The sequence below is a fragment of the Camellia sinensis genome, chromosome 13 (assembly GCF_055761805.1).
Source record: "Camellia sinensis isolate YWXY chromosome 13, ASM5576180v1, whole genome shotgun sequence".
Taxonomy (NCBI): Eukaryota; Viridiplantae; Streptophyta; class Magnoliopsida; order Ericales; family Theaceae; genus Camellia; species Camellia sinensis.
Window position 1 is genome coordinate 87,703,465 of NC_138973.1, and position 23,173 is coordinate 87,726,637.

At 34.2% G+C, this 23,173-nt stretch overlaps 2 protein-coding genes across 3 annotated transcripts; both read left to right on the top strand.

Moving 5' to 3' along the window:
- Nucleotides 1–1,452: 1,452 nt before the first annotated feature.
- CFIM-25 (homolog of CFIM-25) lies at nucleotides 1,453–8,069 on the top strand. Of its 2 annotated transcripts, XM_028218497.2 has the most exons (8): nucleotides 1,453–1,757; nucleotides 1,896–1,941; nucleotides 5,059–5,152; nucleotides 5,240–5,304; nucleotides 5,390–5,476; nucleotides 5,561–5,671; nucleotides 6,533–6,639; nucleotides 7,667–8,069. In XM_028218497.2, the coding sequence occupies exons 1-7, from the start codon at nucleotides 1,600–1,602 to the stop codon at nucleotides 6,602–6,604; spliced, it is 633 nt and encodes a 210-aa protein (XP_028074298.2). In that variant the 5' UTR covers nucleotides 1,453–1,599; the 3' UTR covers nucleotides 6,605–6,639; nucleotides 7,667–8,069. The 2 variants fall into 2 exon arrangements, with proteins under 2 accessions (XP_028074298.2, XP_028074297.2); XM_028218496.2 differs by lacking the exon at nucleotides 7,667–8,069 and having other exon boundaries at nucleotides 1,465–1,757; nucleotides 6,533–6,901.
- A 6,901-nt stretch (nucleotides 8,070–14,970) lies between these two features.
- On the top strand, nucleotides 14,971–23,111 carry LOC114276686 (mitogen-activated protein kinase kinase SIPKK). The gene is made up of 9 exons (XM_028218506.2): nucleotides 14,971–16,524; nucleotides 16,648–16,732; nucleotides 17,673–17,807; nucleotides 18,825–19,049; nucleotides 19,157–19,339; nucleotides 19,439–19,659; nucleotides 21,845–21,890; nucleotides 21,990–22,089; nucleotides 22,576–23,111. Exons 1-8 carry the CDS (start codon nucleotides 16,424–16,426, stop codon nucleotides 22,077–22,079), a joined length of 1,086 nt encoding a protein of 361 aa, XP_028074307.1. The 5' UTR covers nucleotides 14,971–16,423; the 3' UTR covers nucleotides 22,080–22,089; nucleotides 22,576–23,111.
- The last annotated feature ends 62 nt before the right edge of the window (nucleotides 23,112–23,173 follow it).

Consider the following 23,173-nt stretch of genomic DNA (forward strand, 5'->3'; position numbering starts at 1 on the left):
GGTTAGTTTATATCTCTCATCCTTTTGTACACTACCTCGTACCCTTGCTTTGCAACCAATTTTTGAGGACAAAGATGGCTTCAGAGGGTTGACTTCTAATTTCTTTTTTCTCTTCCCCGCTCGAGAACATTCAATTGCAAAGTTTTTTAATTGCCCATTATCTCCAAAATGTTGTACTCTATGAGCTATAGAAAATCCAACATGCTTAGCATATTTGGCATAAAATGTGTACACTTCTTCCCTTGAGCTAAAACACATACCCTCCTTAGGTTCTTCAACTTCTTCACCCTCATTTACTGAAAGATTGTCACCAACATTTAAATAAACCTCCATTCTTCCACTTTGCATAATGAAATAACAATTAAATAATTTCAGAATGATTATATAACACAATGAATCAGTTCCCTAACATAATGCCCAATTGAGAACAACTACTGATTTGAACCATTGTTGAATAATGGAACTGATTTGAACAAATATTATGTGACTATCCCCAAAGTGTATGAACAAATATCAGGGAATAGTTAATGAAACTGATTTTTTATCTAGTGAAGAAAGTGTATGAACAAATATCAGTGTATGAACAAATATCAATGAACAAATATCAGGGGATAGTGTATGAACAAAGTGTATGAACTGATTTGTTAATGAAACAAATGTCCAAATTGAGTCACTTGGGATTGGGGATAGTTATATATGGAACTGATTTTTTTTGTTTAACTATTATTACTGATTTCTTACTTGGAGAGCTGGGGGAAAAAGTTTACCTCATAAACTACCGATCCAGAGTACTTGTGAGACAGAGACATAGATGAAGAGTGAGACACAGACACGCAACCGAAGATTGAGGACAGTGACAGATAGAGATGTAGCCGAAAATTACGTCTACTTCAGTCACAAGATCATTTGGACTGTGTACATAGGAAAAGCCAGAGTTTGGGTGGATAAAATTGAACACCGATGGATCTATAGGTCGAGATAATGCTAGCTTTGGTGGTTTGCTTCGCGATTACAATGGCCGTCGTCGATGCCATAGAGCTAAGGTGGAGGAGGAGGATGACGAAGATCTATGGCGGCGACAGGTGAGGATAGACGATGAAAGATGATTTTGGGTTTGTTCTTCCGCTATTTCCATCTCTCTTTTTTTCTTTTTTTTTTCATAGTTGCGTGCGTGTATAGAATCTTCTTTCACATCAACTGCCACCTCACTGGGGATCTTGGGGGTCAAGTTTGACTAGGGTCTATGGCAGAATTGATTTTGTTTAAATTATAAATTAAAATTAATGATTTTAAAACACTAATCAATCTCAAGCAGACTAATAGAAATTTAAACTGAAAAACTAAATTAGACCTGAACTTAAAATATAAGAACAAATGATTTAAATTAAAATAATAAAAATAAAAATAAAATTTTAATCAAACTATCAAGATTAAAAATTGTGATTTGCCCAAATTATTTGTATATTTGCTTTGAACATCAGCACGCTCCCTCCCGCACTAGTAGACAGGTCTACTACTTTCCCCCTCCTTCCTCCTCCTCCGTCTCTCTCTTCGTCTTCTTCTACACCCAGATCTCTCTCGCTCTCTCTCTCTCTGTCAATGGCTTTACCGGTGGATAACAATCACAGTAGTGAGAGCAGCGATCGCAACCATGTCTTGGACATATACCCTCTCAGCTGCTACTATTTCGGTTCCAAAGAAGCCCTCCCTTTCAAGGACGAGACCTTATCCGATCGCATCCACCGCTTCAAATCCAAGTCTCTCTCTCTCTCTCTCTCTCTCTCTCTCTCTCTCTCTCTCTCTCTCTCGCTCTATATATATATATATATATGTATATGTTATGATTATATGTGTTAGTCTTCTGTAGTTCAATTAGTTGTTTTGGTAACTTTCAGCTATGCTGCTTATGGGATGAGGACTTGTGTGGAGGCTGTCATTCTGGTTTTCACTCTCTCTCCTTTTCTGTTTTCTTGTTGTTTCCGTTCTACTTTGGTCTACTGATTTGGTGAAATTTTGAACTTTGTTGATATACTCTCTTTCTCTCTCTCTCTCTCTGTGCATGATTCTAGGGTGTGTGTGTGTGTGTGTGTGTGAATTGATACTTGATGGTTGGTCACAAAACAATGAATATGAATACAATAAACTACAGCTAGATCAGCATCTTATTTACTTGCTCAAGTGTTGAATAATCAATATAATGAATGACTATTTCTTTGTTGGAAATGTGTTGATTGTCTGGAAATGGGTTTATATGATTGATTCGTGTGAATTGAGTACTGTCACGTAGTGATTATTTTGTGCACATTTGTGTGCCTCCCAATTGATTGTTAATTAGATATTTTGAAGATTTTTTTTTTTTTTTTTTGGTGTGTATTTCGATACAGATAAACATGCTTTGGAGGGTAGAGACAATTCGAGTTCGACTGCATAACAGAAATAGGTTTAACATTTTGTTTCAATTTGAAGACGATACGCTAATGATTACCTGTACAAAAACAAAATGAAGATTCCTGCATAATTTTGTTGTCTATGTATAATGGAGCTGAGTTTAATTTCTTTGGTTCAATTTGAAGATAAATTGATTTTTGTTGTACAAAACAAAACGAAAATTGCTACTTGATTTTGTTGTATATGTGTTTAGGAAATTGATTATCTGATTTTGATAAATTCCAAATTTCTAGTGTCCAGACATATTGTAGTGGTGAGGATAGGGACACTGACACAGAATTGCGTCTGAACATGTTTTTACAGAGAAACTCGAAAGAGCCATGCTTAGCGAATACCACTCTTCTCAAGTGGATTGTATTGTAGTAAGGTAATGGTATGTGAGGTGGTCTGTCGTGGATCTTCCGAGAATTATGATAGGCACTAAGATGGCGCAAGACCACCAGAAGTGTAGAGGGAGAGAGTTAAGGCAATCTTATTAGAGTAGATAGAGAGTGGCAATAAGGGAGAAGAGTCACTAATGCATAGAGGAGCTCCAGGTCTAAATGATGAGGTTGCTTATAAGCTTGGTTGTTAGTTATTGCATATGGAGGGGGAGACCCCCTTTATGGGAGAGGTGGGCCATAGAGGCCAACTCACTCTTGTACGTTCCACTGAGTAGATGTAATAGACCGTACAAGGTAGCAGTGGGTATGTATGATACACTTTCCAAGGTATCACATGACTTGGTCAATCTTGGTCTTTGTGCAAAGTCCTTTCTTTCATGTCTAAAATTGGTTAAAGTGGAGCTAACTTGAGGGGGTGAGCCAAATAACTTTGACGATCCCTCAGCGGTTGCTTGACATCCCACGACCGAGGCATCAATCCTGAGGGGGTTCCTAGGCCTTACCCTTTGCCTAAGTAAGCTATGTAGTGTTAGGGTGCCATTTTAAAGTTGGAGCCTTTGCAAGGTGAAGTGACCGCAATGGTGGTGGTGAGGCAAGCAGATGATCGTGGAACGGGGGATATGCTCATGGAGCAGGGGTAGTTGCATGCAGAGAGGGAATAATCCACGGTACTTAGGTGAGGGAAGGCTTACGAGCCGATGTGAAGTACTCGGGTGACCACCTACATGGTGAGCCTTATGCCTTGAGGTCATGGGGTCTACTCCTTAGTGATCGTGTGACCAGTCAAAGATATTCAAATACCTACCCATTAAAATCAAACCTTGTGAAGTGGGAGACTAAAATGTCTACCCAATTCGGTATGAAGGAATGACTAGCCAATTAAATTGAGTGGGCCTAGATGATGATCCAAGTCAATCTAGTAAATTAAATTTATTACAAATTTCATGTCAGTACTAAGTAGTAGTACAGATGCCTTTTCACATGAATTTTTACATTAACATATTGTTACGCAACGCACTCATACAGAGATGTATACTTGCAAGTCTATGGCAGTTACATCTGTTCTGTCTTTGGGCCCATTTTAGGCCTCAGCTATGCCAATAAAACTTTTGGAGATTATTGCATCAACATGTGATTGGAGTTATGGATTCAGAATGTGACATGAAGATTACATCAACAATGATTTATGGTTAGACATAATCATTGCTATGTCTAGTTCTTTTTCTGTTTTCAACTCTTCATTTTCTTCGGAAAGGAAAGGAGGAAGGATGGGGAATATCAGCATCCTTATTTAGTAATTAGTAATTTTCGCATCATTACTATATGTTTATAAGAGCATTTTTATCAAATTAGTTATTTTTATTGTTTAGTTAAAATAGTGAGTAAATTATTAAATTTCACTTCTATCAAACTAGCTATCAAGTTAGTTATTTTAGTTTTGGTGGTTTTGGCTCAACAAATGTAGCCTAGTCAAACATTAAAAAATATTACTTTTTATACTTGGAAATTAATTGTGTTGAGTTTATAAAAACCAATTCTAAATGAAAATAAATAAAATAATATTTAAGCAATATAGAAAACATAGAGAGTTTGTTAGACAATGTATTTAAAAATGGGGAGATTTATGAGAAAATCATTTTTCAAGTATTTGTATCCCAATTAGTCCATAAGATATTCTTGTATTCCAATAAGTCTTATTATTTGAACATTTGATCTACCAAATCCTAATTTTTATATTTAAAGTATTTTATGGACATTTCGATCCTTATAAATATTTTTTGAACGGTTAGCAATTTGGTGATGTGAACATTCATATTTTACATTGTGAATATTCACATTGACGTGTGCATGTTCACATTGATATGTTAACATTTATATTGATGGTGTGAACATTCACATCACGGAACATTTACATTGTAAATGTGAATATTATTAGGGGTATTTTGGTAACTACATAATTCATAGAACTTATTGGAATATAAAAAAATAATGTGGACTAAATGGAACATAAACAGGTGAAAAGAGATTTATGAAAAAGTGCCCCTTAAAAATGTGTATAGCCAAAATAGAAAAAGTAACTTTTCAATAAAAATATAACAAAATTTAAACTAGTTTGATGGAGATGCTCTAAGCTTGCTTTGTGATCTAAACTTCTATTAATAAAAAAATTAAGAGCATGTGGTATATAAAATGTTACTGAAGAGATAGTCAAAACTGGTTACAACAGGTTGAATTGTTCAAACATCCTCATTTGTTGCTCTTGCAAGTACGTAATTCTGTCTTTAAGCTCCCCGGGGGTCGCTTAAGACCAGGTGAATCAGGTAGGACAATCTTATCTTGTGAAGACTTTGAAACTGGGAAAAGCATTTGTCTATAAAAGGTCCAATAATACGCTCATTATTCTGCAGAAGTTGATTGTCTGAAACGTAAGCTTTCAAGCAAGCTATCGGAAGGCAGTGTGCTTGAATGGGAGGTATATGAAATTTCCATTTTTTTGTGTTGTTTTTGTTTTTGTAATTTGAGTATTTTTGTTGAGTGCACTAATTCTCAATGTTTAGGTGGGAGAATGCCTTGGAATGTGGTGGAGACCTGACTTTGAAACTTTAATGTTTCCATATTTGCCACCAAACGTGAAAAAGCCTAAGGTAATTGGTCAACCCAAACTGCTTCTTTTGAGTTATGTTTGATGACACAAGATCCTAAACTTGTGTGCTTTGCTCGTTTTCAAGGAGTGCACAAAACTCTTTCTTGTCAAGTTACCAGAGAGTCGGAAATTCATTGTGCCAAGAAACTTCAAATTGCTTGCAGTTCCATTGTGCCAAATACATGAAAATCACAAGGTACAGAAACTCCATTTAGAGTGTAAATTGATTGAACAATTCAACGTCCATGGAGATTGGATTGGTCCATTTTGTTTCACATTAAGTTCAGAAGGTCTGGCTAGTCAGCAAGCATATAAAAATAACATCCAAATAGTACACATGTTTGGGAGGGGAAAGATTGGATACACATCTAATCTTTGGTGTAGCATACAAAGTGATTGCCCTGATACTTGAACTTATAACCTTAAGGTTATTAGGCCAAGGTTTTACCATTGAACCGATGGTCAACAAGCATATGTATTGAGCAAATCAAAGGCATTGTAAAATTTCATTAATGAATGGACTTCTATTTGGATTTGTTGCTATCAATATTTTAAAAACCGGACCAGACCAAACAATTCGACTGGTTGACCCATCGAGTGATTCAAGTTCCGGTCCGGATGAACCACTAAACCCATTTTGAATAGAAAACCGGCTTATTTAGGTAGTGTTTGGGAACTTGGGTTTGGAAATTTTTTTTTTGATTTTTTCCACTAAAAGACGAACTTTTTGCAAAACTAAAAAAAACACATCCAAACAAAATATCACATCCAACCCCATAATCATTTCACTTTTTCTCTCACAAACATCGCATCCAACCATAACAAAACCTAACTATCTTTCCAAACACAAAAAAAAAAATTCTCCAATAATATCCTACAACTAAAAAAACCTACATAAAAACCCACTTCCCAAACACCCACATAATATACTCCATTCTATGCTACCAACTTTTTTGCTCAATACAACCTAAACATAGTAGTTAATAGTTATTCATTTTACATGAGATATTGAATGCTAGAATTGGGATTGACGCGTGCAAGTTGTTGTATTTTGTAGACATACGGGCCGATTATATCAGGAGTTCCGCAATTGCTTTCAAAATTCTCCTTCAACATCATCGAATCCTGAAGCAGGCCACTTCTTCAGAATTGATCGCCTTTAAGGTAAGTATAGAGAAATAATTTGAACAATGAGGGTTGGGTAGGTGTCATGGCAAACAGTATTAGTTGTCATGGAACCTTAGCAAACACATGTAAATGCTTTAGCACTGTCAAGAATCAGGTTTGATGTATTTATACTATTGCACATAGGAGTTGAGTTCTTGTCATGTTTCTTTTGTTGTCTTTTGTTTGAATTTCTCACTGGGTGTTCAAACCAAATCCTATTAACTGATACTTTTTAATTTCTGATTGCATTTGATATAAACTGATTCTCTATAAATAGGGCTGTCTAGAGAACGAATTCATACTTGGTTCATCAATTAAGAAATCTAACTATTTTCTGCAGTTGATTGCTTGGGCAAGATTATGCTTTATTTCTATATTCCTGATTTCTTCTTTGTTCTACTTCTTGGTGGTATATCAGAAGGCCTCCAGCTTCATAAATGTAATGAATCATGAATAAGTTGTGACAAGAACAAGAACTTGTAGGGCAATGAATTCATTGGGGGGAGCTCCCATTTGCAAACCACAGATTTTCTCAATACGCCATTTACTCAACTCACATCACAGTCAATTTGAATTTTGTTTTCTTTTTTTTAATATAATTTTTCTCAATTCATAGTATTAATATTGTCAACTTTTAAACCCTCACCCTAACTAACCCTAGCCCATCAGTCACCCCCCACCGCTGCTGCCATCCCATGCAAACCCACTGCTACAGCCACAACCACTCCCTCCCACCGCAACAACCTCACCCACCCTTGTCACAACCTCCCCCACTCTTGCCCTTGTTCGCCGCCTCACCACCTTGAAACCATAGCTCTAGGAACCATGTTGAAACCCTAGGGATGACAAGGTTTTGTTGGGGGGGGATGGCGGAGGAGGGAGGTTTGTGTGGCGGTGTCTAGTGGTGGTGGCTGATGATGTTGTGTGTTGAGAGATTAGATTTTAGGATTTTATTCAAAAGAATTATTTGGTTGAGGGACAAATACAATGCTAATTTTAAAACATAAAAAAATGGTGTGGGCAGGGAAATGTTTTGAAGAGACTTGGGAAGGCCTTCAAGATGGCAAATTTTTTGTAATATTGAGTCTTTTCTGGAAACAACTCTTTCTACGATGAACTCGGAAATATTTGAAGACATAGAAGCAGCTGAACATTCTGCAAGATATGTGTGTTGTTAACACTGAGGCCGATATGGTCAGAATTTCATCCTTATGCTGTACTGGTAACTGGTAGCTAAATTATCAGCAGTCATGCTTCATGAATTGATTTCAAGGCTAGTTTTGTGTTTGTGTTTGATTTGAAGGCTAGGTTTTGTGTTTGATTAATGGAAGTCGAATCTTTCTATGTTGTATTAAAAAAGTACAATGAAATGGAATTTTTTGAAATAATGTAGTAAATTTAAAACTCGATGGCGAAACTTTCATTAATTTAGCATGATTTTTGTCTCTGTCGTGTCATGTCATATTTCTGAAGTGATTAATACCTCTACATAAATTGTTGAGGGCACACTGTTCTTGCAGCAATAATTACTACAATGAATGAGGTGCAAGTTGTCAAGAAGTTGACATTTGATGAAAACACGACCGATTATTTATGTTACTTTTTAAAAAACAACCAAACACAATGGTTCAAAGATGAATGGTGTGGATCTAATATTTTCTCATTGCGCGTATCTTGACTTAAGCGGAGTTTGTTTTGAGAGATCGGGACAAATTTTTAGGTTGTAGTCTCCTTATTCGGAACGGATAATAGGCACTTTGGTGATCTTTGTAAGGGCGTTGCCCTAAACTTGAGAGAGAGAGAGAAACTTTTCCGATAACAAAAAAAAAAAAAAAAAAAAGAGAAGAAGATAAATGGTGTGTAGTAATCTCTTGGTGGTGGTGGCGTGTAGTGGTGGAATTTTGTGACTAAAAATGCTTGTAATTGGTACATGATCCACCATCAATTTCAAATGTCTTCATTGTTGTGGCAGATTTAAAATAAACTGTTGATATCTTTAATAAAACACTTACATAACAGTAATGATAAAAATTCTCACAAAACATAATTTTCACAATCTCAAAATAATCTAAATCATTCATGTTATTGTTAGACATAACTTTTTAAAAAAATTTAAATGCGGCAATGATCAATACATAGATCAATACATTAATAAAGATCATAGGAGTCCCCTTTGTAAGGTTTCAAACATTTTCCCTTACCTAAATTGTTTGTTGAGGCAAATTCTTTAAAGTAAACTGCCGACACCTTTGAAAAAAACAGTTTATAAGAGTTTCTATCAAATATTTGTCCATAAATTGTAGACTATAAATGGTATTCATTCATCATGTGCGACCCCATTTAGACTTACATGCTCTTTGTTTATGCAAAAAATAATTTATTTATAGTACAATGGTATTAATAAGAGTTTACTCTGTAAAACATTATATAAATTTTAAAAATGAAAAAAATGTTTTTTATCTAAATAATTTTTTTTTGTGGTTAATGGTAGTTGCACCAAATACCAAATATGAAAGAGTGTAGAAGTTAAGGTAGCGTTTGGTAGAGTTTTTTAAATATGATTTGATAATAGAGTTGTATTTTGAGTTTGTGAGTTTTAGAATTATGATTTAAGTGTGAAAAATTTGTTTGGTGGATGATTTTTGAAAATAGTTTTAAATTGAGTATGAATTTTTTGATGTGACATATGATATTTAATACAAAAATTTACAACTCATAACCAAAAACACAACTCAAAATTCCATTCAAAACTCAAAAAAAATTTAAAAATTTTGAATTTTTATTTATTTAAAATATAAAAAATAATACTGTTCTGGTCAATCGACCAGACGTCTAGGAGGACAGCTGGTTAATCCAATTTTTTTCTAAACAAACAAAACACTCAAAACTAGGGCTGAGCAAGCGATCCGTGAAATCCGTAATCCGATCCAGTCCAGTCCAATCCGATAGGTTTGGATTGATTTTTTGAATCCGCGGTTCGGTTCCGGATTGAAGAATTAAAAATCCGTAATCTACGGATTGGTTCCGGATTGAACCCCACGGTTCCGGATTGGAACCGATCCGAACCGTATACAAATAGTCTATATTTTTATTATACATCCTCCCCTATAGTATCTTCTCTTAATTCTATATAAAATCTAAACTCAAACCTAAAACCATATAATATCTTCTTTTATTACTCGTTTTTTGGTTTTTAGTTTTAATTTGTAATGGTTTAAATACTTATAGTGAAACCAATTTTCTTATGGTTGTTTAAATTTTAGAACAGTATGTCGCTATTATAGAAAAATATGTTGCTATTGTGGAACTAATATAACGCTGTTTATATTTTTATAAAATTAAAGTGTTATAAATATATTTTGGTTATTTAATTATGTGAATCCGTGGTCCTAAACCGATCCAATCCGTATTTAAATGGATTGGTTCGGATTGGTTCCATGATTTAAACGGATTGGATTGGTTCCAATATTTTAAGAACCGTAGAAAACGGATTGGTCCTGGTTTTATCCTAATCCGGTCCAATCCAGACCATGCTCACCCCTACTCAAAACACGATGTAAAAATATATTTAGAAAATTTCTCCAAACACAGACCAAGTTTTTCCAAGTATTAACAGGATGGGGTGGGGAATAGTCTCCCATGGTCAACGCGCATGGTTCCATGGTCTTTTTCACTAATAGTATCTTCCGTCCCGCTTCGCTGCCGCGTCTCTTGCCTCGCCTCGTGAGGACTTTTCTCATCTCAACAAAGAAGTGGAATGGAGACGTTTTTCCACCTCATGTTACTTGACCCTATTTTAATTATATTTATTAAATATATTTATATATATATATATATATATCTAATATGTATAATTTAATTTTTTAATTATAATAAATTAAAATACTAAAAGATTATATTTAATACTATTAATTTTTATTAATTTATTTTATATCTTATATCTTATAATTTTTATTAACTATAATTATTATCAGAAATATATCATATTATCTATAATTTTTATTACCATTTTCATTTTTTAGCCTACAAAATTAATCTGTGTCCTGGTTTCACCACCTCTCGATTTGTCTCGCTTCGGATATGATACGAGATAGCAACAAGTCATATACAAATCCGCTCCAAACCAAACTTTGGCAACGTTTGGTTTACTTTTCAAAACTCAATTTTATTTTTAAATTTTAGATCAAAATTCATAACCAAATAAAATTTTAAAATATAACTCAAATTTACTTTGAAAATTCATCTCTTTTCTATTTTTATTTAATATTATTAATCAATCAATCACTTTTTCTCTCTCATCTCTTTTTTCACGTTCTCTCATATTTTATACATCAATCAATCAATAAAAAAAAATACAAATCATTCCAAAATTATTTTTAAAGCCCATAACTAAATAAATTTTCTCTTTTCAAATTATAATTCAAAATTTTAAAATTTAAAATATAATTTTATATTCAAATTATAATTTTAAAACCAAATCCTACGGACCTTTTATTTTTATTTTTTTCTTCCGATAGGTTTAAACTAAATTTATATTTAAAAAAAAAAAGAAACAAATAGTCGTCGGGTAGATGAATAGAAAAGTCAAACATCAGTCTTCTTTGTTACTTTTTTATTTGTGTGAAAGGTCGTATAATTGACTGTCACAATCTTCTTGGTGTTTTCCCCTTTTGTCGTGGTTGCTGTTGTTGACTGGAATCTCACAAGCCAACCAATCCAAACAAGGCCATTTTGGGAGCAAAGTGAATTTTCAAAATAATTCAAAGTATATTATATATATATAAATTCTATTTATACATAAAATTTTACAATAGACAACATAGCTATTATGAATAAATTTATTTTTATGATTTTTTTTTTTAAAAAAATTGAATGGTTATCATTAAGTTAAATTTTATATAAATTATTTTATTTGTATTTAATTTCAAGAATAAATTTCTATCATTTGTCCACACCATACGGAGAGATTGGATTTATATAGATTCTACTGTGATAATTTATGTCATTTATTTTATAAAATTTTAAATGTAAATTATTTATTTAAAAAAAAACTAGTGCCATAATTATAATTATATAATTTTACTATTTTTTATTTATTTATAAATAAGTACCAAGTATGATTTTGAAAATTCACCATTTAGTTTTTAAATAAAATGTAATGAAATCATACCGTCACAAGGATTAGATTAATCTAATCTTTTTTTTCCAAGATGAACAACTTCCATGAATAGAAGAGTGGAATCCAAAATGGGTTTATTAGTGATAAGTTTAGAAGTTAACGAATCGAATTTGAATAAATTCTTATTAAGTCGAGTTTGAATCTATTTACAAACGACTCTCTTCATTTGTAACCTTATTTATATTACCAAATTAACATTTTGAAAGGTCTTTGACCAATATTCACTCTCCCCCCCTTCCCCCTCTAAAAAAAAAATACATAAGTCATGCGTTAATGGATTAATTATTAAAAATGTTATGAAATCACTCATATCAATTCATAATTTATTTTGAATGTGTTTATCTAAATGGAGATTAAATTAATGAAATGTAGGGTGTATGAATAAAATAAATTTGAATAATTGATTCATTTTTTTAGATAAATTCTAAGTTTATAAGTTTGAATTTGTAGTTTTGTTGACTAATTATTTAGGGGCATTTGGAGATTGACTTTTTTTAGTATTCTTTTGTACTTGTACAAAATATATATATATATAAATAAATTTTTAAATTTTTTTTGGACTATTTTAATTCTTTGAATTAGAATTATTGTGAGTTTAAAAAATAATTAAAATATTTTAAAATTGATAAAAAGTGTTTTAAAATTTCTCAAAAAAATGCTTCATGTTATTTAAGTATTTGACATTGGTTATGGTAGTCAATTTTTTTGTGTGATTGTTTTAGTCTCGTTTAGCTTTTGTTTTTGGATTTTTTTGACTTTTGTGAAAAAAAAGTGTAATGATTATGATTTAAATTTGACATTTTATCTTATTAATATATATAATTTATTTCGTCTTTTTATATTTTTTTAACTCCAAAATAAAAACCAAACGAGAACTTATTTATGGGAGAACTACATATATGTGAAAGAATGAGACAAAAAAACTATAAACATATAAAAATATAAGGTTCCATTTGGTAAGCCTCTCAAATTATAGTTCCACCCATTGATTTGAGTGTGTTGTTTGTTTTGAGTTTTCAAATCATAGGCTCTGTTTGGAAGAGTTCTGGAATTATATTTCCAGACCACGTTTTTGCACTTCGCGTTTGGATACAAAACTCAAATCATAATTCTAGCACACAATTCAAAATACAACTCTGTTTGTTGTTTGGCAACGATTTCCCCCCACTTCTCTGCAGCACACAATTTCAACGGTCCAAAATATGGATCAGCAATAATCCTAACACTGAATACCTTCACGGGAAAGCACGCTGAAACTCTAAAAAGTATTCTCTGAACTTTGAAATGGTATACACATGTGAATTATAAAAATTAATAAGTGACTAACTAAGGTTAATAAATGCAATGTGATGAGCTAAACTAGTATGAAGTAAGACATGGACACTGCGAAAAAGGGAAAAAAAAAAAATATAGAAACCGGTTGACCAGCCGGTCAACCAACCGGTTGACCGACCGGCCAACCCACCGATCGGGCCCCTGCTGCTGTATTCGGCTGTTGCCCTCTCTTGCCACCTTGCTGGTTATGTTATTGCCTTGCTCAATCAGACGTCCAGTGAATATAAGTGTTTTGAAGGCAGAAGTTTGAATGTTTAGTGGATAGAGACTGTGTTGGGAGGGGAATATCAATTATGTTGATCTTGTATGTTGGCTGGTGCCTTTGTTCAGGAGCAGGGAGTGTATTTGGTGCTGCCTTGGTGAAGGAGGACAAAGTGTATATAGATGGGTGTTGCAATAAATTAAATGAAAATAAATGCATTGGAAAAAAATTTGGGGTATTTTTTTTAAGGTCCCTGATATTATGATTTTATAGTATAAAAGACATCAAATATTTTCATGATGTCTAAGGTCCCTCAACATCAATCCAGAGAAAATTGATTCAGAGAAAATTCAAGTCAGAGAAAATTGATCTAGAGAAAATTCAAGTCAGAGAAAATTGGTCCAGAGAAATTTGAAATTTCTCTGGCCTCCTTAGCCTTTCATGGACTCCAGAGAAATTTCAAATTTCTCTGCCGTAGGTTTGATCCTCCACCAAATGTTGTTGAAAGCTTTCACTGTGTTACAGATAGAAGGTTCTAAAAACGCTCCAAAAGAAAATTACTTCTAACCCAGAGAAATTATGAACTTTCCAAAGAATTTCTTTGGGTTCAACCCAGAGAAAATTCAAATTTCTCTGGGTTCAGTTTGACCAATTTTCAAACCAGAGAAAATTGATAAATTCTGGACTTTCCAAACCCAGAGAAAATTGACTTCACCAATTTTACTCAGTTAAAGGCAGAGAAAATTAAACAAATTTCTCTGAGTTTGTTTTATTGAAATTTCACTGAGTGTACCAAACAAACTGCCTCTCATTTTCTTCATCTCTCTTTCTGACCTCCAGATCAGTACCTCTTCGTCCTTTGTGCTTCTCCTTTACAACTCTCTCTCTAGCTTTTAATGTGTTTGAATTTGGGATCAGAATACTACTTTATCTCCCAAGAACACCAGTTTTAGTGGATAGTTGATGAGTGATGTTATAGTATTTTGTAGGTGTTCTTGAAACAAATTTTGTTGAGCCTACTCACAATAAGCAAGATTTTGAGAAGACTCCCTTTTTCAAAAGCTTGAAGCCCGATTAAAGGAGATGACATTGAAATATTGGTAAGCTTCCATTTGCAAGGTTTTATGCCTTATCCCAGTGAAAATTATGGGAAGTGAATTTAGATTATTTAATTTCATGAAAAGTCAAACAGAGATGTTTTTGTTCAAACTTCAAATTGAACAATCATTTCATGACATTAACACAAATGTATGTGAGTTGCTTGCTGGCTGGGTTAGTTTCTAATGGCTAGATAATATCACAGGCATTTCAAAGATTCTTGTTTTTATCAGCAACAATAAATTCAACTAATTTATATTTATATTTTATCAACATTAGAGTACCGAGTAATATTGTGGTAAAACTTTAATCATCATTCATCACTTTATATTGTTCAAAGCATCAAAACTCTATGATTTTGAAAATAAGTATGGAGTTTTGAGTTGGACTGGTTTCCTTGTGATGTATTTCTGATTGTTAATACTCTTAGTTCTTCTATGTCCTGGGTATGAGTTTTGTTTTTATTTCTATTTGCATTTTATTCCTAAGGCATTTATCTGCTGAATCTTGGTAGGAATTTCCATTGCGGATTGATTGGTTATCAGCAAATGAAAAAATTTCCACCAGCACCCAAGCCTTCTCAGGAACCACGTTCATTTAGGGCACATAGCTTCATTGAACAACCTGTGTTAGTGAATCACAGGTCCTCTGTAACTGACAATGCGGGACCACTTTCTTCTGCAGTTGAATCTTTTGAAGCTGGAAGTTCTATGGCTTCCGCCTAGACCTTGGGAATTGATTGCTTCTGAGAGTGGTATCTCTCACGGCTTCGAGGCGACGATCTCCGACCACTGTCGAAGTTTCTTCAGAGCGTTGATCCCCCGATTCCATCACATCTCCTCCTCCTCCTCCTTCGCCCTCATTCTCTGCCACCACTGCACTCCCACTGTGTTCACAGCTCTGTCGAGACCACGGTTCGTGGGTCTAGACGTGTTTGAGCAAGAACAAGGTTTGCTAGCTGCTCACGAGGATGAAGGAAGAAGCTAGGGTTTGGGGTTGATGTAGGAGAGAAAGAGAGCAGATAGTGAGAAGAGGGAGACTTCTTAAATTTCTCTGTGATATATGAGTTTGGGTTGAAGGACCTTAGACATCAAAAAATAATTTTGTGGATCTCTTCCATTACGAAAAGTGGGAGAGGGACCTTAGACTAATTTTTCCAAAAAATTTATGGAATAAATTGAAACTAATTGCCAAAAAATTATTGGGAAAAAAATTATTTGCAAACAAACGTAATTGGAAAATAAATTAATTTAAAACATAAATTGAAATGAAAAAAAATTAACAGGAAAAAAAGAATTAGGCCATAATTATTTGAATCAAAAATTTATGTGGAGCCAAATTATACGAACAAAATTTTCATTCGATTTTTTTTTATTAAAACAAATTAATAATTGGGAGCAAGATTATTAATTAATTTATTAATTTGTATTGAAAAAAGAGTTTGGTTATGAATGTTGACTAATAAGCTCAATACAGTTACAAGTTATATGTTTGATTATGGGTTATAATAATTTGAATTATAGTTTGAAAATTATTTTCAAAATTCATAACCAAACACATTTTCTTCTTTTACATGTCACATCAGACTTTCAAATCTTAATTCAAACTTCAATTCAAATCTCATTTCAACACTCAATTTAAAAATCATAACCAAACAAATTTTTTACATTCAAATCATAATTTTAAAACTTACAAACTTAAAATACAACTCAATTCTCAAATCACATTTACAAAACTTTACCAAACGCAATAGTTTGTCTGTGATCCGAATAAAAACCTGTGCTTGCGCCCCTCCCTTGGTAATTATTTTTCTCTATATTTTATTTATTTTATTTTGATGTGTATTTGAAAGACTTCGCAAGTCGTACCGACTCGTGAATCTTGAGAAGAGAGAGTGAGAGAGAGGGAGAGAGAGCGCTCCACAGGAGAAGAAGGAGAAGGAGAAAGGAGAAGGAGAAGAAGTGAAGATGAAACACAAAAAGGAATCAACGATGAAGCTGGGAACTTTATGCCCTAATCTCAATCTCAAACTCCCATCTTCCGATGAACAAAATGTCTCCAAGTTCTTGTAATCTACTTGTCCATTCATTCATTCATATATATATATATATATACGCATTCGTACACAATCTCTTGCTATTTTGCTCTCTGCAATTCTCTTAACATTTCTGTCTCGAACTCTCTCATGTAGAACTAAATCCGGAACATTTGTGGATGGTGATCTACGCGTGAACAAGTACGGAGTTAGAATTGTTTCCCATAGCGACGTCCAAAATGTAAAGTTAATCTCAATAATTCTATTTCCAATGCTACTTTTCTCTTGAAATCGAGTTTGATCTCTGTTTCTTGAATTTTGGCAAATTCACTCTTGTCAAATTTCCTAGTCGATTTCATAGTCTAATCGATCCTGTTTTGTATGGTTTTTTAACTCATTTAGCTATTAATTGAATCCACTGACAATAAATCCTGGCTCCGCCACTGGAAATTGAGATTCAAAAACAACTTGGTGTTTTGGCTTGAGCCCTTGCAGTTCACCAGGAGCTCAAGGGATTGATTTTCCCATCTGCTTGTGGGGTTTTTTTTTTCCCACTTCGGGAGTTGTATTTGTGTTCCAATGTACCTCCCAAAAAAAAAAAAAAAACTTGGTGTATCAATGAGAAAGAAGTTTAGTGTTGTGCACAATTTCTTATGAACATTATTGTTGCAATGGTTGGCAATTTTTCTATCACTAAACTCTAGAAATATCGAAGGTACATTAGATTGATGAGGCAGCTATTTAAATATTTTTCTATATAATTGGCTGGTTTTTTTTTTTTTTTTTAAATTAAATTTTTTTTTCTCTCTGTTTGTTCTTCTTCTTTATTTAGTATACAGTGTCTGAAGTGATGTAATGAATATCCATGACTAAGATTGCTCTTTGTAAAACTTTACTGATTTGGAGGCTTGCTAAATTATTTGATGACACTTCTTCTTTATTTAGTATACAGTGTCTGAAGTGATGTAATGAATATCCATGACTAAGATTGCTTTTGTAAAACTTTACTGATTTGGAGGCTTGCTAAATTATTTGATGACACGAATAAACTAATTGTTTTTATTTTTACGGGCATGAATTTATTAGTCTTCTTTTGATAAGGATGCAGTAAAATATTTATTAGCACATTCCAGCTTTGGAATTTTTTTAATTGATTTATGGTTATGTGAATGTATGTTCAGCCACCACTTATACAGCCATTAGACAACCAGATATGCTTAGCCGACTTTGATGCAATTAAAGTCGTTGGAAAGGGAACTAGCGGAATTGTGCGACTGGTGCAACACAAATGGACTAGGCAATTTTTTGCTTTGAAGGTTAGTTTACTTCCACACTGAACGTGCTTTACTTCTGGTTTCTATTGTGTTGCCCTGGTCTCCTGTGCTTAGCTAACAGTGATTGGCACAACATTCAGATTTCATATCACCCAATTTTCTTTAATTATCAAGCTTTGAGGGGAAAAGCAGTTCCTTCCCTTTAAGAATAAGGGCTGAAGACTCTAACAAAATCCTTCTGCTCAAACATGGTACTTGTCTCCTGTTATAAGGAGAAAGTGTAGGGAAAAAACTTGTATGAGCTTTCATCTTGCTACTGTGATAACAGGCTTATCACAATTGTTGCTGCTTAGGGTAACCCTACGTGGGTTGATTTGGTCAACTAGTACTGGTTTTCTCAAGTGTCCTAGTGCCACATTCCACGGGGCTGAACATGGTGCCAACCCTCTTAATGCATTGCTGGAAACTGGAGAGGCTCTGTAGACAAGTGGCAACTGCTGTCTTGAGACTGATGACTAAAAATTGTAGTGGTCAAAATCAGTAATACCCAAACTATATTTTATCTTCTAAGTCGGTTGTATAATAGTTTTTATTGCCTTGATTATTTCACCCACTGCTTAGGCTGAGTAAACCTCTGTCTTAGTGCTTAATATATACTAATTCACCTCAAATGGTAAAGAACCTTAAACCCACACTCTGGCACATTGGCCCTCTACACTCAATAGTCTTCTATGATGGCAAGACAGCATGAATTGCAAAATTTGCTCAATAAAATTTGGTGACGCACAATTGTGGACATAGTAACTTTTTTTCCCCCCTTTGGTATGGTCACTCTTTTAATGTTCATGTGTTTTTTAAAAGGTGCAATGGTCTACCAGGATTGCAACCTTAGCTTTCTTTTTGTCAGTAGATATTAAAATGTGTTGCTTACTTTCTTTTGACTGACTTGAAAGTTGATACTCTATATGAGTGGTACTTACATTTTTTACCCCTCTCTATATGTTATGGTGTTTACTACTCTTTGGGAAGATCACTTACTATCTATTCTCCAACATTCAGGTTATTCAAATGAGTGTTGAAGAGTCTACTAGGAAGCAGATTGCACAGGAACTGAAAATTAATCTCTCGACGCAATGTCCATATGTTGTTCTTTGTTACCAGTGTTTCTATGACAATGGTGCGATTTCTATAGTCTTGGAATACATGGATGGTGGATCCCTTGCAGATTTTTTAAAAAAGGTCAAAATAATTCCGGAGCCATATCTTGCTGCCATCTGTAAACAGGTAGGAACACTGGGAAGTAGGAATTTATATTTTCAGTGAAGAACTTGTATTAGTTACTAATAAAGAAAAATACCCTTACATGATTCTTTTTGCACTTTTGGATTCAGGTGCTCAAGGGTTTGTGCTATCTTCATCATCAAAAGCACATTATTCACAGGGACTTAAAACCTTCTAATTTGTTAATAAATCATACAGGGGAAGTCAAGATTACTGACTTTGGTGTGAGTACGATATTGGCTAGCACCTCTGGACAGGCCAATACTTTAATTGGCACGTACAACTATATGTCTGTGAGTATTTGTGGAATGAATAACATAAATACTTCTTGTTCATTTTCACTCTGCTTATATTGAACTTAAAAAGTTGATCATGCTCATTTTGTGCTGTAGCCAGAGAGAATCAGGGCAAACAGACATGGCTACAGAAGTGACATTTGGAGCTTAGGAGTAATTTTGCTCGAGTGTGCAGTGGGCCAATTTCCATATTCTCCACCTCAGGAGGAAGGATGGACTACTGTCTTTGAGCTCATGGAAACCATCGTCGAGCAACCCCCACCCGTTGCACCTGCTGATCAATTTTCATCAGAGTTCTGCTCATTTATTTCTGAATGGTACGTAAATTAGAGTTCACTTGTCATGTAAGTTACCTATGTTGGTAATGGGAAGGAAAACATTCAACTAACTTTGTGGACCTTATTTACACGGTGAGATCATCCTGCATTAATATCACCCCAATTTTTAGTGGTGAAATTGAATTGACAGACAATTAATTGAAGTTAACACTGAAAGATAGAGTCTAGGGAAAGTTTATACCCCGTATGCTATGAAGGCACACTTAGTTTAATTGACAGATACGGACATGGACATGGACATGGACACGGGACACGGCGATTTCAAAAAAATAGGGACACGGACACGGCGGGGGACACGGCAATTTTTATTTTATTTTATTATATATATGTGTTTTAAATGGCACACTTAGGCGTGTGCCTAATCGCAAGGTGCAATGAGGCATAGCCTTGCGCTTCGAATAGGTTAAGGTGAGGCGCAATACGCAAGATGCAACTTAGGCACCGAGGCGAGGGCTTTTTTTTAAGGCGCAAGGGGTGGACTTCATGGGCTTTACCTATTTTTCTACTCCAATTGTTGATTAAGTGCTTTTTTTGTGGGCATACTGACAGGGATTCAAAACTCTTCAATATAATATAACCAAACGTGGTCAAAAGAGGGCAGAAAGTGATATACTTTATATTTTTGTTGGATATTATATTTCTAGTTTTTAGAGGATTGAATGTTATGTTCAAACAAAGATTATCGGAAATAGGTATTATTTTTGAAATTATATATATTTGTTATGTTGAAAAGTTTGCCTATTTTATAATTTTTCTTTTCTTCTAGTACTTGTGCTTCACTTTGGTGGGGCACGCGCCTCTCCTCACACCTCGTGCTTAGGCTATAGGAGACCTTATTGCCTCGGTGTGCCTAGAGCCTTTTAAAACACTAATATATATATATATATATGTATTTGCAATAAATAAAATTCTATTTTTTTTAATTATATATATGTACTTGTAACAAATAAAATTCTACTTTTTTTTAAAAAGTATATATATTTAAATAAACAAAATAGAATACAATATGATATTTATTATACATAAAAAAAAATATTGTATATATATATATGATATTTAAAAAATGTTGTATATTTATTATTGTCTATTGTATATATGTATATATATAGAATAGACAAGTGAGAAAGACACATGACAGAAACAAGAGAGATGAGAGAAGGGAGAGACGACAAAGAGAGAGAGAGAGAGAGGCGAGAGATGAGGTCAACAATCAACTTCACTCGATGAATGGAGATCGACGACAAGGATGAAGATCAACGACGAAGATGGCAATCGACAGAGATGAGAGATGACAGACAGAGGCGAGAGACGAGATGGACGACAGAATCGTAGATTCACTTTTCTCTTCTCTCTTTTTTTTTTTCTTTTTTTTTTCTTGTACTTCTGGATTAGGTCTCTTCTTCTCTTTGATTAGGTTTTTTTGATTAGGGCTTCAGTTAGGTCACTTCTTCTCTTTGATTAGGGCTTTGATTAAAGCTTTGGAGACGAGAAATAGGGATTCGATTAGGGCTTTCTGACCCCATCGTGTCCACTTTCGTGTCCCATACCAAAAAAAAAAAATGGGACATGCCAAATGGCATGTCCCATACGTGTGTTCAACACCGCTATAGCACCTATTTTGAAGTGTCCGTGCTTCATAGCCCGTATGTCACATGTTCATTTCAATTTATTTCTCTTCCTTGGAGGTTGGCATAGTTGCATTTAAATTATTCAAGAGCTGTTTTTACTCCTATTCTGTGATGTCCCATTATTTCCATCTTATGTAGAAGAGTAATGCCGCAATGACCACCTTTATATATCATATTTGGTTTACCATCTCATTTGTCATAATTGCGTTAATTGAATGGGTTCCATCACTTATGTTTGTCACCCATGCAGTGGCGACACATCACATCACATGACAAGGTAAGTGTGGTATATAAATGTGGTCATTTCAGCATTATTGAACGTAGCATTGACTTAATGCTGATCAACTTCATTAAATCCTGTATGTTGCCAGTAATTTAGCCATCGTAGTGTATTGTGTTATATTTTCATTTAAGTCATTTTACTCTACACCCTTGGCGATAATTCATCTCAAGTAACTTTGTCTCTAGCAATTTGTTCCTTTTTACCTTTATTAATTTTCATCTCTTTGATCTTTGTTGGTTTACGTCCATTTCAGTGTGCAGAAAGACCCAAACGCCAGACGGTCAGCAAATGAGCTCTTGGTACAAATACAATATTTTACTTTTTGGTTTCTTTAACGTATCTCATGTTTTGTTAGCTTTGATGCCAACTAATTTAATTGTTTCTCGTGTGATATCCAGACACACCCTTTTATCACCATGTTTGAAGACCTGGATATTGATCTTGCTTCATACTTCACCCATGCAGGATGTCCACTTACAACATTCTAGAACTTGTTAGGTATGTCCAAAGCTCCAATTTGAAAACCTAAATATATAGGGTACTTCTGCTGGCATATACATTATGTGTATTGCCTGAATTGGGTACAAACCACCTAGTGAACTAGTTATTTGTTGTACATTTACAGTCGTGTACATAAGCAGCTCGGAACGCATTAGAACAGGATTTAGATAACACATCTTATTCATATTTTCCGTTAAGAAGTTTTGGCTTGGAAATTGGGAGGTTATGCGTATGTATTGGCCACCACCATGTAATGTGGAGTGGAATATCAAAGTAGACTTAAGATCAATGTGTTTTCTAAGTTCTGTGTTGGCCTATCTAGGAGGCCTGCACAGGTTTTATGAAAATTTTGAAATTCAAACCATCAGTAGTATCAGTCTCTTTCACACCTTTTTCGTGAATCTGACATAAAACCCATCTTTGGTAAGTAATAGGTCATGTGGGTTAGAAAAACTGATAAAATCTTTGTCTTTGCGTTTGCAGGATGAACAAATCTTTTATAAAATAATGGTTGCACATAGCAAAAGAAGAGCATGAGGATTTCTTAACAGGCAAGGGAACCTGTTTCAGAAGCGTGGCGTTTTCAAGCTGTCGATTACAACTGAATTATGATGGTTCTTGAGTCAATTTTAGAGTGAGAACTGGCAAGCGTATCCGAGCATTTGCGGGATGACGATATCAGTGTCGAAAGAGTTGGTATGAGGATATACTATGTTAGAAACCAGGAAGAGAGGAGACGAAAGCGGTAGGACAGTGGTTGGGCGCTCCTTTACCAAACATGTCTGGGTTTCAAGTCTCCCTCTCATCCACCTTCTCTTTAGGTTAGAAATATATATAGTGTGTTGTATTCAAAAAAAAAAAAAAAAAAAAATTAAAAGAAAAACAAAAGAGGATGGAGATTGGCCTCTGTACTTGCTCGTTGTTGAGATATTGAAGAATTTGAAAGCTTTCATGTAACTTGTCACAGCTAAATTTGAAATTATTGAGCAAGCATATTTTGTGTTGACTTGGATACAAAACAGGCTTGTTAGTTTTAGTTCTGGTTCTCTGTGTGGATACAATACAGGCTTGTTAGTTATAG

Excerpts from the sequence above, each read along its gene's own strand:
- CFIM-25 (XM_028218497.2), top strand. The coding sequence starts at position 1,600 with ATGGCTTTACCGGTGGATAACAATCACAGTAGTGAGAGCAGCGATCGC. Across the intron at positions 1,758-1,895 it reads ATCCACCGCTTCAAATCCAA|CTATGCTGCTTATGGGATGA; the intron begins GTCTCTCTCTCT and ends GGTAACTTTCAG. Across the intron at positions 5,153-5,239 it reads CTTAAGACCAGGTGAATCAG|AAGTTGATTGTCTGAAACGT; the intron begins GTAGGACAATCT and ends ATTATTCTGCAG.
- LOC114276686 (XM_028218506.2), top strand. The coding sequence starts at position 16,424 with ATGAAACACAAAAAGGAATCAACGATGAAGCTGGGAACTTTATGCCCT. Across the intron at positions 19,340-19,438 it reads GCACGTACAACTATATGTCT|CCAGAGAGAATCAGGGCAAA; the intron begins GTGAGTATTTGT and ends TTTGTGCTGTAG. Across the intron at positions 19,660-21,844 it reads TGCTCATTTATTTCTGAATG|TGTGCAGAAAGACCCAAACG; the intron begins GTACGTAAATTA and ends CGTCCATTTCAG.